The sequence below is a fragment of the Schistocerca cancellata genome, chromosome 8 (assembly GCF_023864275.1).
Source record: "Schistocerca cancellata isolate TAMUIC-IGC-003103 chromosome 8, iqSchCanc2.1, whole genome shotgun sequence".
Taxonomy (NCBI): Eukaryota; Metazoa; Arthropoda; class Insecta; order Orthoptera; family Acrididae; genus Schistocerca; species Schistocerca cancellata.
Window position 1 is genome coordinate 245629407 of NC_064633.1, and position 14245 is coordinate 245643651.

A 14245-nucleotide genomic window follows, 5' to 3' on the forward strand; every position below is an offset into this window, starting at 1 on the left:
TGTTTCCAGAATGAAATTTTCACTCTGCATCAGACTATGTGCTGATATGAAACTTCCTGGTGGACTAAAACTGTGTGCTGAACCAAGAAACAAACTTGGGACCTTTGGCTTACAGGCAAGTGCTCTGCCAACTGAGCTATCCCAGCAAGACCCACGACCCATCCTCACAGCTTTACTTCTGCCAATACTTTGTCTCCTACCTACTACCTAATTACTTTTCCTCTTTCTTTTTGACAGCTCATGTTCACTGTCATATGATACTACATTCCCGATAAAACATCTGGCATTTCTTTCTTAATTAACAGCATAAAATCTTAAAACTTGAAATTAGTTCATGGCCATAACTGTTTATTAGATCTACCTCTCTCCTTCCAACTAAAAGATGTTTTCTGTATTAGATACACTGGTAGTAACAGTGTACTCATATTTTGATGACCTCACTGCAAAACCTTGAAGTGCAGAATGAATGTAGATTTAAGTTCAAGGGCTTTGTTTTGAATATAAAGGACAATTTTGGGTAATAGTGTGAATACAGTACAGTTTCAGCCACTGCAAAGGATTCGAAGATCGTACCACAGCCAAAATTTCTAAATCAATCATTTGAACATGTCGCTTTATGTACACACTGTCAAAGTAAATTTCCAAATTTTTGCTACCTGAAAGAAAGAGGAAACACTAAACTGGCACACAAAACATTGCACTGATTGAATGATGTCAGACTTATTTTCTTCTCATTCATGCCATAAACAAAACTATGTAGTGATTACACAGGGTGCGACAGCATTCATAGTAGGATACTAAAAACACAACATCAGGCAGTAACTGTAATTTATTTATTACCTCTTATGTCAATCAATAGTTAAAGGTATGCCATTTACTAATGTGTAAGTCATTGCCCATTGCGTGGATTAATTTTTGAATATGACTCCTGTCAAATGATGCCCCCTCTGCACAACACATTCATCTAGGCGGCATTGGAAGCTTTCCATAACTTGGCATAATGTATTCCCTGGGACATTACCGACAGCAGTTCTGATGCGATCCTTCAACTCAGGAATGGTGGCACAATGTGTTTGGAACACTTTTTGCTTCTGGTAGCCCAAAGGAAAAAGTCTGCACATGAATGGTCAGGTGAGTGAGGCAGCCAGGAAATGTCACCAAAACGGGAAATTACTCTACCGCGAAATGTCTGTCGCAAGAAATCCATGCAAAATTCTGGCCACCATTCCTGAGTTGAGAGATCGCGTCAGAACTGCTGTCGACAATGTCCCATGGAATACGTTACGCTAAGTTATGGAAAGCTTCCAACGCCGCCTAGATGACTGTATTGTGTAGAAGGGGCATCATTTGACAGGAGCAATACTCAAAAAGTAATCCACGCAATGGACAATGATTTACACATTAGTAAATGGCATACCTTTAACTATTAATGGACATAAGAGGTAATATATAAATTACAGTTACTGCCTGATTGTATGTTTTTAATAATCTACTATGAACACTGGCACACCCGTTACTACTAACTAATAAGCCATACGAGCAAATTTAATAATGTAGATAACAATAATACCAGAATGAAAGTACCACTGACAATCAACAGAGCACAATATCACAAAATTATATGGACATAAAAAAGTTTATGAAGCAATAATGGTACTACATACAGCCAGTGTTGACAATATTATGTCTCAAAAAGTGCTGACTAAGCTACGATTATTAGGTACTTACGAAGAGAGTGTTTCCACTCCTCTCTGGGTGCAGTGCATCTCCGCACGTATTTGTTCCAGCTCTCGCTTCAATCTGGAAACCCTGTTCCGAGCTAGTGCCACATCCGACTTCAGGAGGTCCGGATCATACTTTGTGCTTAAACTGCTGGAGCTGGAGCACACTGTGAAAACAAGGAGTTCTAGGTTATGCTAAACACAAACACAGTGTAAGCAATAAACTACATAAAGAATAAAATAAATGAAACAGAAAGAAAGGCACTACTAAATATGCAATGACAAATGTCAACCCTTTGGAAATGAAATCTTATTTCTCAGAAAGACCCACTGGGAAGGAAAAATTAACATACACAGTAAAGTAACAGACAAAACTTTAAAGAAAATGTAGCTATTTGCAACAGGACATTAAGCACTATATCTAGCTGTAGAAATGGAAATTAAATAAACACACATTCAAAGACAACAATAAGAGATTTTAAACACACTAAAGGTGTATGATATAGTGACAGAAAAATTAAATTTAAGAGATGAAAGATAGATGAATGTAGTGTGTGTGTGTGTGTGTGTGTGTGTGTGTGTGTGTGTGTTTTCTGACGAGATGAGTGGGGAGAAAAAATGAGCAAAGGCATATCCGAGTGTCAACAGACAAAATCTGTGAAATAGGTTTTCAATGGGTTGTTACTGTGCAGGGGATGGAATTCTGATCATACCCCATTCCTTCTAGGGCACTCAGCTGGTTTGTTGGAGTCATAATTTATTCTGGTCTTGAAATTTATACCCCAATTTCTGACTGTATCAAAACTTGTGAGCCTGCTCATTCAGGGCAAGCCCCTGCTCACCGCGGTTTAAGTGAAAATAAAGATTTCTGTGTTAGTGAATGACCTATCTGTCTTTGAATCTGTCAGAGGTGTAAAATTTGGTGTCCAACTCTAACTCCAATGATATTTGCAATTTGGGAGGGAGTGAAAGGGGCGGGGGACAGGGGGTCAAATGTGGGTTAGAGAGACGATCGGGTATGCACTATTACAATAATGTCGTGAACAATTTGGACCACTAATAGCACCCTTGGAAGTCTGCACTAGATACAATGGCAGTTGTGTGTTGCCTGTGGACCACGATTGTTACATCTCGAGTACACAACACCACAAAATAACATGGAATTCGTAAAATGTAAACATTACTTCTAGTAGCATCCTTAACTGTATCGTCCCACAAATGATCATATTTGCAAAGTTAAAAGAAGTAGTGATGAGTGAAATAAATGTGCCCAGTATTACGTCAGTAATCGAATCTCGAGAAAATTAGATACCTCAAAAGCATTGTTGATAAAGTTGGAACACACCTGTTTTGGCATGCAGTCATGCCTAACGCAGGGAGAATGAGGGGGGGAGGGGAGGAGGGGCGGGTCAGTAATCCCTCCCAATGTTCACTGAAGGCCACGTGTCTAAACTGAGGAATGTGCGTCGGCCTTCTGACGCAGCGCTCCATTCAGCTGGCCGGATGGACACTTCGAACACCGTTCGGTGTGTCGTAAACACAGAAGAATGTGACGTCGCCCTTGGTTCGCTCACTTGCACTCAAAGCAACTCACTGTTTGAGACGTCGCGACACGAAGAGAAAGTTTTGAGTACTTACAGCTCGTCCGCGACGTGTTCAATGTGGTGAGGACATTGTGCAGGTGGTTGTACTCGTCCTGCGCCAGGTACAGCCTCTGCTGTTTGACGTCGTAGATCTCCTTCTTCGCCTGAAAAAGGATTGCCAACAGCGCATTAGTGATGACAACACGAAAAACTGCAAAAAATATGCAAACAGGCTGCAAGAATGTCGAACAGTGGTGGGCAAAACTGACAGCGGGATCGTCCTCGTCGTAGAGGAGGAGGTCCCCGCGGCAGCAGTACGGGTAAGGCGGCGTGGGCCACACGAACAGCATGTCTGCGCGGCTGGCGGTGTCGCCGCTGCGCTTCCCCTGCGGCTACTGCCGGGGCCCGGCCCGCGTGCTTGCGCTGGCCGCTGCGAAGGCCAGGGGTGGCGGAGGGGGGCGGGGGGGGGGGCACGGATCGCTCGCTCTACAGGCGGGGGCCGGGTGGGGCGGCCCTGGTACCGTCCGTTCCAAATCCTGCAAGGAATGCACTCCGCATTCCAACGACGCGTCGGGGAGGGGGGGCGGCTCTTCTTCCTCGGGCAGCGGAAACTCGCGCACTCGCCCCGTCCCCCGGCCGCTTCATACCAGACAACTCGTCACGAATACAACGCGAGGGGCTCTCGTCGTAAACTATAAAAAACTATGCTGAGCTTGATACATCATTGTTGTGAGACGATCTCACCAACAAGTAAATATAAAATATTACCATATTTTATCGTAGCTCGTAGACTATTATCAAGAGTCAGTTCAGTCACTTGGCGATGAGCCCTCTTTGAGTTGGCGTGCAACGTAAGATCGCTGCAGGTTTTTCCCAGTTCTGTACATCTGGAGGTTCCCGTTGCCAACGGAATCCAGCTGTCATTCGCTAGTCTCCGTCCCATCTGTTCGAAGGTATTCCATTCGGTGTTTTTTTTTTGATAAATTGGACCAAAAACGTCCGAGGGAAAAGTCATCAGACAGATGGGGCAGAGACTTGCCAAAGACAGCCTGGATTCAATTGGAAAGAGTGGAAGTGGAAAACGTTCTATGTGTCATTAGTTTTCAAAAACGTGTAGCAGTGCTATTGTGTTGTCGGTACTCTGTTGCACGTCCCTGGACTAGTTCCAAGCCTCAAATCGCGGAGAAAAATGTTTCAAAAAGGTTGTTAGTGGAAGGCATATGGTCTTTGCAACGAGCAATGCTTCCCTCAGGAATTCCAACTGTCAATCCAATACATACAACTGTTGCTGAATAGAAGATGTCAGTGCATTCAAGACCAGGCGTGTTTATATGTTGCAAAACAGAAGAATTGAGTTGTGTGAGAAACAGAAGGCATATCGAAAATTTTTTTCATGAATTTAATTATTTGCTTACCAAAGAATGTAAAAGAAATGAGAAATGGTTTTCTACAAGTTACAAAATATTTCTGCTCCATTTATGTACTTGTATTATAACAAATAAAATGCAGTGTCTCTGTATTAATGGCACCTGGAATAAAAACTTTCTTATTGGCACTTGGAGCGAGTCACTTTTCCAGTGTGGCACTTAGAACGTTCTTAATAAACTATTTATTTTCTAATTTGCCCCATTATTTTTTGCAGTGTTGCGGTGGGCAGCATAATTCTGTGGGACCAGTCACTGGGGGTCCCAGTAGTTTTTCCGGGAGAAGGGAGTAACATTCTAAAATTGCCAAACAAATATAAGGTATACAGTGGATTCTAAAACCATGGGGTACTGACCCACTCCGGCCAGTCAAGTAATGTTAAAATTGGCTAAACGAAAGGTGTAGCGGGTAGCGGAATCAATGGAAATCACTTCTAGAAGTATATGAGTATTGCGTTAATTCAGCCTATGATAGGAGTAGACATTTCCTTTTGAGCTCCATTTTGAGGAATAATTTAGAATGTCATTTAGATGCGGATTATTTAAATTGTCGGTATTACGTATTACAAATATGGACTTATATTAGAGTTCATCTCAATTACTGCAAAACATTTGATCAGAAAATTTACTAATACTAATTATACATATCAATTTTAATTGCTGTTAAAGTCAGACGGAATAGATCTGCTCTGTTTTCTTGTAATCGTGCCGCCACATCCACAGAGCATCAAACGTGCAGCAACATCAAGTCAGTGCAACGAGTCGTTCACGTAATCGTTTTGAATCAGCGTCCGAAATTTGCGCCATTTTAATTAATTGGCGTTAAATGTAATCAAGACTGTCTTTTTATGTGCACCATGGTGCCATCTGATGATAAAATCCGAGACTTACATTTCTACTACCTTTGAACACTGTAATCTACTGCGGAGTTTTGCGGAGTGAGTAAAACCATCCGCGAATGGGAAGGAGAAAGCAACACCTACAAACAATGGTAAAAAAGCAAACGCTGTTCCTCATGCAACTACACTACATGGATAGAAAGGATATACATTTAGGACATCCCTCTCAACATGCGGTAAACAATACTGATATGTTTCATTTTACAATTATTACCTGAGACCGGTGTCTCATGGGGTGCACACCCAAATTAAAAATCTAATAATAATAATGAAGCATATTAACAGTAAGTATAGACTATATGACCAGCGAATAATGAGGGTGAATGATCTGATTGCGTCTTCTACGCTGCGTTGGTGGCTGAGTTGTACTGAGCTGTTGTTGATTACAAGAAAACAGAGCAGATCTATTCCGTCTGACTTTAACAGCAATTAAAATTGATATGTATAATTAGTATTAATAAATTTTCTGATCAAATGTTTTGCAGTAATTGAGATGAACTCTAATATAAGTCCATATTTGCACTCCCTGCGACGAGGTTAAGTGCAATAAAGAGTACGATGTCGATATGAAAATGCTGGTCATACTATGAATGGCCGAAAATAAATTGCCCTTATGGTGCCTTTTCAACAATTTATGCACAAGTTTATTATTTTTGAGTGTCAATGCTGGCCTACGGTATAATTTTCAACATCCGTTTATATTGCTAAAGGTGACTACTATAACTAGTCTAATGTAAATTGTATCATAATGAAATTCCGCTCACTCAATCCGGTTTCTGTTTCCTGCATATTTTCATATGTAACTTCTGTTTTTAAGGCCTGATGCCAAAGCTGACAAAGAACCGCGCCGGTGAGTGTCGAGGGTAGTGGCCCGAGTCTGCGATGCGTCAAGCGACTTAACGTGTTTTGGAAGGCTCAGTGATCGAAAAGGGCTGCTGGCGACGTCTTAATGATCCGAGAACTATAATGCAAAAGAGACTGATGTCACTGCAGGGCATCAGCAATCATCTATGACACCTCAGATAGTAATTTTCAAATCAACGTTTAAAGAAAATTACGAAGAAATGCTTGTAACATACATGAGAGATTTGGATTCCAGGTTAATGCCGCTAGCTAAGATTGAGTTTCAAAACCTGGCTTACGATCACCCTGCTTATTATTCATAGATTTACAAGCGCCTTTACCTAAAACTATGACGCTCTGTAGCGTTGTTAGATGACGTTTCCGGACATGGGTTCCCGTTCAAAATTTAATGTATTCGCCCTCCTCTACAAGCCCTAGAAGTTTGCAACGGAAATTTCCGAAACCCTGTATATCTCTGTAGTGTCTCTGAAATGGTCAAAAATCTGTTCTTAATTTTTAACTGGGGTCAAGTTATGGTTTTTCCTGAAACAGGCCAAACTTTCGCGCCTAGAATGTTTCATACCGGAAAACTGACAAGTACACCTCTTTGTGCAGCGGAAATGATAACACAGTGGCAGACGACAGTGCCAGGATTCCACTGGTGTATTGGTGGTGGGAGGAGTAAAGCGCACTAACTGTCAAATATTGTCTCTCAAATGTCGACCATCTTGTATCGAACTATAACTACGGTACTTTACGGACTGCCTCCAGTGTAGGTGGTGACTACGACAGGCATCAGCCATCCCCTAGCCCTTCACATAGAAAACGTCGACAAGACGTTTCATCAGGCATGGTCGCCGACCACTTCCATATCTACATCCATACGCTGCAAACCACCGCGAAGTGCACATAGCAGAGTGTACGTCCCCTTGCACCACTTATTTGTGTTTCTTCTCGTTTTATTGACGTATGAAGCGCAGAACGAATGATTGTTTGAATGCCCATGTGCGTGCTGTAGTTATTGTAATCTTGTCGTCACGATCCCTATGTGAGCGATGCATAGTGGTTTATAGTACATTCCTAGAGTTATCATTTAAAGCCGGTTCTTGAAACTTTGTTAGTAGACTTTCTCCGGATAGTTTACGTCTATTTTCAAGAGTCTGTATGTTAAGTTTCTTCAGCAACACTGTAGCACCCCCACGGGTCAAACAAAACTGTGACCATTCGTGGTACCCTTCTCTGTAAACGTTCAATATTCCCCGCTAGTCCTATCTTGTTCGAGTCCCACACACTTGAGCAGTATTCTAGGATACGGCGCACGAGTGATTTGTAAGTAGTCTCCTTTGCGGACTGCACTTCACCAGTAATCTACCAGTAAACCGAAGTCTATCATCTGCTTTACCCACGTCTGTGCCTATGTGATCATTCCATTTCATATCCCTACAAAGATTCCAACTCTGACTCATTGATATTATAGTCACAGAATATTACGTTTTTCGTTTTGTGAAGTGCGCAATGTTACATTTGAGGTCATCAGTCCCCTAGAACTTAGAACTACTTAAACCTAACTAACCTAAGGACATCACACACATCCATGCCCGAGGCAGGATTCGAACCTGCGACTGCAGCAGTCGCGTGGTTCCAGACTGTAGTGCCTAGAACCGCTCGGCCACCCCTGCCGGCGCATCTTCCCTATCAAAAAATACTCAATCCAGTTACAAATTCTGCTTGATATCCAGTATGACGGTAACTTCGACAATAAGCGTTGATGTGGTACTGAGTCAAATGCTTTTCAGACATCAAGAAATACTGCATCTATCTGACTGCCTTGTTCCAAAGCTTTCAATATGCCACGTGAGAAAAGTGCGAGTTGGTTTTCACATGATCGATGTTTCGACTTGCTGTCTAATTCCGCCACAGTGCGTACGGGATTCCCCCCCACCCCCCCAATGGTTTCTCAGAAGTGTCACGTGACCATGCAGCTCAGGCGTTCGGGTCAATGATTAGCTGGCCTGAACGGAAGGTGACTGTAGTGGTCCCAGCGGTGAAAGGACGTCAAACGGGGAAGATAAGGCGCAACAACAGTTGCGTGAATCCGAAGCCAGGCGCCCGCCGGGCAGCCGCCCAGAGCTGGATGCTCGTAAAAAAGCTGGCACGCCCATCGAGGCCCCGCTTTTTGCGTCCTTCCGTTTTCACTGAGGAACTCGGGATGACCTGCGAGCGCGCCACGCCGTGCCCCGGGCGGAGACCCAGGCGCGGAGAAATTTATGCCGAGCTGCCGGCTAAAAGAAAACCGCCGCTTATACCTGCGCCGCCGCCACCGGCGTCGAACGGAAGCTGGCGGCCAATTACCGTGGCCGGTGCTACCGTTTACGAGCCTTCTGCCAGCGCCTGCACTTGCGCCCGCGGCGCGGCGCGGCGCGGTGCAGGACCCAACAATTAGGCAGCCGCCCAGGCCCTCCGCTGGCTACGTCCGCTCTTCTACAATTACAACTACGGAAGCCGTGTAAGCCAGTAACTTGGAAATATCGTCTTTTACAAGAACAATAAATCTCTCGGGTACGACCGAATGTTCTACATCTACGTCTACATGGATACTCTGCAAATCACATTCAATTGCCTAGCAGAGGGTTCATCGAACCACCTTCACAATTCTCTATTATTCCAATCTCGTATAACGCGCGGAAAGAATGATCACCTATATTTTTCCGTACAAGCTCTGATTTCCCTTATTTTATCTTCGTGATCGCTCCTCCCTATGTAGGTCGGTGTCAACAAAATATTTTCACATTCTGAGGAGAAGGTTGGTGATTGTAATTTCGTGAGAAGATTCCGTAGCAACGAAAAACGCCTTTCTTTTAATGATTTCCAGCCCAAATCCTGTACCATTTCTGTGACACTCTCTCCCATATTTCGCGATAATACAAAACGTGCTGCCTTTCTTTCAACTTTTTCGATGTACTCCGTAAGGCCTATCTGGTAAGGACCCCGCACCGCGCAGCAGGTTCTAAAAGAGGACGGACAACCGTAGTGTAGTCATTCTCCTTAGTAGATCTGTTACATTTTCTAAGTGTCCTGCCAATAAAACGCAATCTTTGATTAGCCTTCCCAATTACATTTTCTATGTGTTCCTTCCAATTTAAGTTGTTCGTAATTGTAATACTTAGGTATTTAGTTGGATTCACGGCTTTTAGATTAGACTGATTTATCATGTAACCGAAGTTTAACGAATTCATTTTAGCACTCATGTGGATGACCTCACATTTTTCGTTATTTAGGGTAAACTGCCACTTTTCACACCATTCAGATATCCTTTCCAAGTCGTTTTACAATTTGTTTTGATCTTCTGATGACTTTATTAGTCGACAAACGACAGCGTCATCTGCAAAAAACCGAAGACGGCTCCTCAGATTGTCTCCAAAATCGTTTATATAGATAAGGAACAGCAAAGGGCCTATAACACTACCTTGGGGAACGCCAGAAATCACTTCTGTTTTACTCGGTGACTTTCCGTCAATTACTACGAACTGTGACCTCTCTGACAGGAAATCACAAATCCAGTCACATAACTAAGTCGATATTCCATAAGTACGCATTTTCACTACGAGCCGCTTGTGTGGGACAGTGTCAAAAGCCTTCCGGAAATCCAGAAATACGGAATCGATCTGAAATCCCTTGTCAATAGCACTCAACACTTGATGTGAATAAAGAGCTAATTGCATTTCACAGGAATGATGTTTTCTAAACCCATGTTGAGTGTGTGTCAATAGACTGTTTTCTTCGAGGTAATTCATAAGGTTCGAACACAATATATGTTCTAAAATCCTGCTGCATATCGACGTTAACGATATGGATTAATCCTACTACCTTTCTTGAATATTGGTGTGACCTGTGCAACTTTCTAGTCTTTGGGCACGGATCTTTCGTCGAGCGAACGGTTGTATATGATTCTTCAGCATGGAGCTACTACATCAGCATACTCCGAAAGGAGCCTTATTGGTATATAGTCTGGACCAGAAGACTTGCTTTTATCAAGTGATTTATGTTGCTTCACTACTCCGAGGATAGTTACTTCTACGTTACTCATGTTGGCAGCTGTTCTCGATTCGAGTCCTCGAATATTTACTTTGTCTTCTTTTGTGAAGGCATTTCGGAAGGCTGTGTTTAGTAACTCTGCTTTGGCAGCACTGTCTTCGATAGTATCTCCATTGCTATCGCGCAGAGAAGGCATTGATTGTTTCTTACCGCTAACATACTTCACATACGACCAGAATCTCTTTGGATGTTACGCGAATGAAGGTTTTCACGAGGCGTCAGTGCAATAAAATCTTCTCGGGTCTCTAGCAGCGTCAACGCTCAGTGTGTCCGTGACATTTCGGAAGGCATGTCCGAAACGTCACGAACACACTGCCGATTGATGTGGCTAGAAACGGAGCTCATTAATTTAGCTCTAGCTTACATTTCTATCTGGGATTGTGTTTCGGACGTGCACCTCACAAAGCAGAGAAACAGTTTACTTTGTCTAGGTCTGGAGTTTAACGAAAATGAAAATACCACTACGAAAACATGTATACGTACAATGAGATGACAAAAGCCATGGGACAGCGATACACACATATACACATGGCGACGGTATCGCGTACTCAAGGTATAAAAGGGCAGTGTATTGGCGCAGCTATCATTTGTACTCAGATGATTCATATGAAAAGGCTTCCCATGTGATTATGGCCGCAAGACTGGATCGCCCGCAGCGCCTCTCCTGGGCTCGTAACCATGTTGATTGGACCCTAGACGACTGGAAAACTGTGGCCTACTCAGGTGAGACCCTACCTCAGCTGGCAAGAGCCGATGGTAGCGTACGAATGTGGTGCAGACCCCACGAAGCCATGGAGCCAACCTGTCAAACAAGTCACTGTGCCATCTCCACAACAATAGCGTGAGCTGTGTTTACATGGAGTGGACTGGGTCCTCTGGTCCAAATGAACCGATCATTGACTAGAAATGGTTATGTTCGGCTACTTGGCGACCGTGTACAGCCATTCATGTACTTCATGTTTCCAAACAACGATGGAATTTTATGGATGACAATTCGCCATGTCACCGGGCCACAATTGTTCCTGATTAGTCTGAAGAACATTCTGGACAATTCGAGCGAATGGTATGGCCACCTACTGAACATCTGTGGGGCACAATCGAGAGGTTAATTCATACGCAAAATTCTGCACGCTTTCGCAGTTATGGGTGGATATAGAGTCTTCCTGGCATGGGACTTCCACTGACTTGTTGAGTCCGTGCCACATCGAGTTGCTGCGATAAGCCGGGCGAAAGAATGTCCGGAACAATATTAGGAGCTATCACCTGACTTTTGTCACCTCCGTGTAACTGGTGCATTCGACGAAAGTAAGTGAATCGTTAAATCACACAGTCTCAAAGCGAGTCCATTTTATTGAGCAGCAGCAGCTTTTTTTTTATTTCGGGTAAAACTAACTTTTGATCTGTTAACGTACTAAATGAAATTAATGATTAACGAAGTGATCATTCCTGGAAAAAAATGGGTAACTTTCAGACTACGAATCCAAAGTCAGTGGTTCAGTCCCAAGTCAGTCTTAGGATTTTTTAATCGCTCCTTTCATATTTGTCAATCTGTTAATATGGAAAAAACTAAGTTGCATCTTGGTTCGGAGTCTACCTTAGACTGTAGGTATCCTCTTATGCTGACTGGATAAGCCAGATCAAAGGTCGGAGATTGAGAAGCGAGTCACTCACGTAACTTAAGTGGTATTCAACGAGTTGAATAGAGACCTACATTTTTTTAATTGAAGTAAACAATTATTTGACTAAATGAGAATTTCCATTTCAATCACGAATGCCAGAAATTTTTTTAAAATCAGTTTTATCTTTATTTCCATATTTTTTTATTATTTGTGACGTAACTATAGCTGTAAGAAAGCGTATTATGAGAAATGCTTTCAGTTGAAAACAACGTGCTTCGCCCTGTAGCTTCCTTTATGAACAATGACATGTGATTTTACTAACATTACATGACTGTTGTTTCCATTGGATCCCGGCAAACGTTATACATTGCATAATTGCAATTCGTTTTAAGCAGGATTGATGCAAAACAGGAACGGAGGAAGCAGCGAATAGATAAACGCGAGGGTAAGATTCAAAGAGGAAACTGTTGTGTAGATTTTGCGAGGGTATTCATGCTGTCATGTCTTCTGTGATTTTAACTGAACAGTCAATGAACACTTTAAACAATAAGTTGTATCAGCTAATTTCAAAAAATTATTACGAATGTAGGTATTGCGAATATCGACACAACTTCCGAAGAAATAGTATCGTGTGACGCTAGGATAGGGTGACCATTTCATTTTTATTAAAAAACGAGGCATTTTAAAAAGTTTACAAGAAAACCTTCAACTGTTACGGAAAAACGGAACAAAAAATGTTCTGACAAAATTTTTAATGGACACAGAAGTTTGTCGTTGCATCACGCACTCAGATGAACCCAAAAGACTTTTTACAATTATTCTGCTGTACTGTCACCGTATTTTTCGGTTTTATGTACTTAATCAAGAAGTACATTTTCTTTTGAGATTTTGACATAAAAGTGAGGAAATGATACCCCATTAAAGTGTGTTTTGACAGCGAGCAAAGTCTTCACCGTTTCAATCCACTGTATTAGTCTTCGGGCTGCATATCACAACGGAACCAGTCGAAAATACATATTGATATGAATCGGTATCACCATCAGTGCAAAACATTAACAGTAAATAAACAAAGCCTGTAGAGCAAGTTGTACAAGTGGCGCTTCCCAGCGTATATATATTTGAGCAGTAAACTGCTAGCGTAAAATACCTTGGCCAAGCGGAATCACAACAAATCGGGATGTTTGAGCGGCCGGCCGGGATGGCCGAGCATTTCTAGGCGCTACAGTCTGGATCCGCGCGACCGCTTAAGTCGCAGGTTCGAATCCTGCCTCGGGCATGGGTGTGTATGATGTCCTTAGGTTAGTTAGGTTTAAGTAGTTCTGAGTTCTAGGGGACTGATGGCCTCAGAAGTTAAGTCCCATAGTGCTCAGAGCCATTTTTGTGTTTGAGCGTCCCAAAAAACTGTCGTGACAGCGGAACTTTTTTGTTTTTAAGAAAGGAACTGCCCCGAGAAAAACTGGACGGATGGATATTCTACGCGAGGAGTGATAGAAAACCCGCCTCTCGTCTCTGCCCAAGCAGAGTCGATGAGAAGCCGCGCCTGCGCAGTGCACACACAACCTACAAGTGTTTGGCCTTCCGCGGCCACAGGAATTTCTGGCACTCCTCCAGGAAATTCCCTTACAAAATCGCCGAGCGACGGCATGTCCACAATGGAATGCAGCCGGTCATTCAAGTTCTCGCCGCAGTGTGCGCGTCTAAATCGGTCTCCTCGTCTTCGCTGTCTCACCGACTCCTTTACTACGTCGAGTTGATTTCGGAACCGTCTCGAACACGAAGGCAAACAACTGAGTTACTCGCACTTGTTTCAAAACATCTGCGATTCGCTCAATTTGTATGTACAGCGCCGAAACAATGTGCTTACTACCAACAATGTGCTTACTACCTTCAAGAGTCGATGAAACAGTGATAAACTCTCTCTCTCTCTCTCTCTCTCTCTCTCTCTCTCTGCTATTCAGGCCGCATAAAATGCGGAATATTCGTTCTATTTTTCCTGTACATGTGTTCTTCACAATGGACAAATGTGTTTTTCATGAAATGCGATGCTATATTACACCATTG

At 42.9% G+C, this 14245-nt stretch overlaps 1 protein-coding gene across 1 annotated transcript in view; it reads right to left on the minus strand.

The window, feature by feature from the left end:
• The window catches only part of LOC126094652 (protein kibra), a 202554-nt gene that overhangs the window by 18164 nt on the left and 170145 nt on the right, over positions 1-14245 (minus strand). Inside the window, exons 4-5 of the mRNA XM_049909150.1 lie at positions 3360-3468; positions 1729-1888 (exon numbers count right to left, since the gene is read on the minus strand). Coding sequence (XP_049765107.1) covers positions 1729-1888; positions 3360-3468 — 269 coding nt within the window. The remainder of the gene's footprint in view (positions 1-1728; positions 1889-3359; positions 3469-14245) is intronic.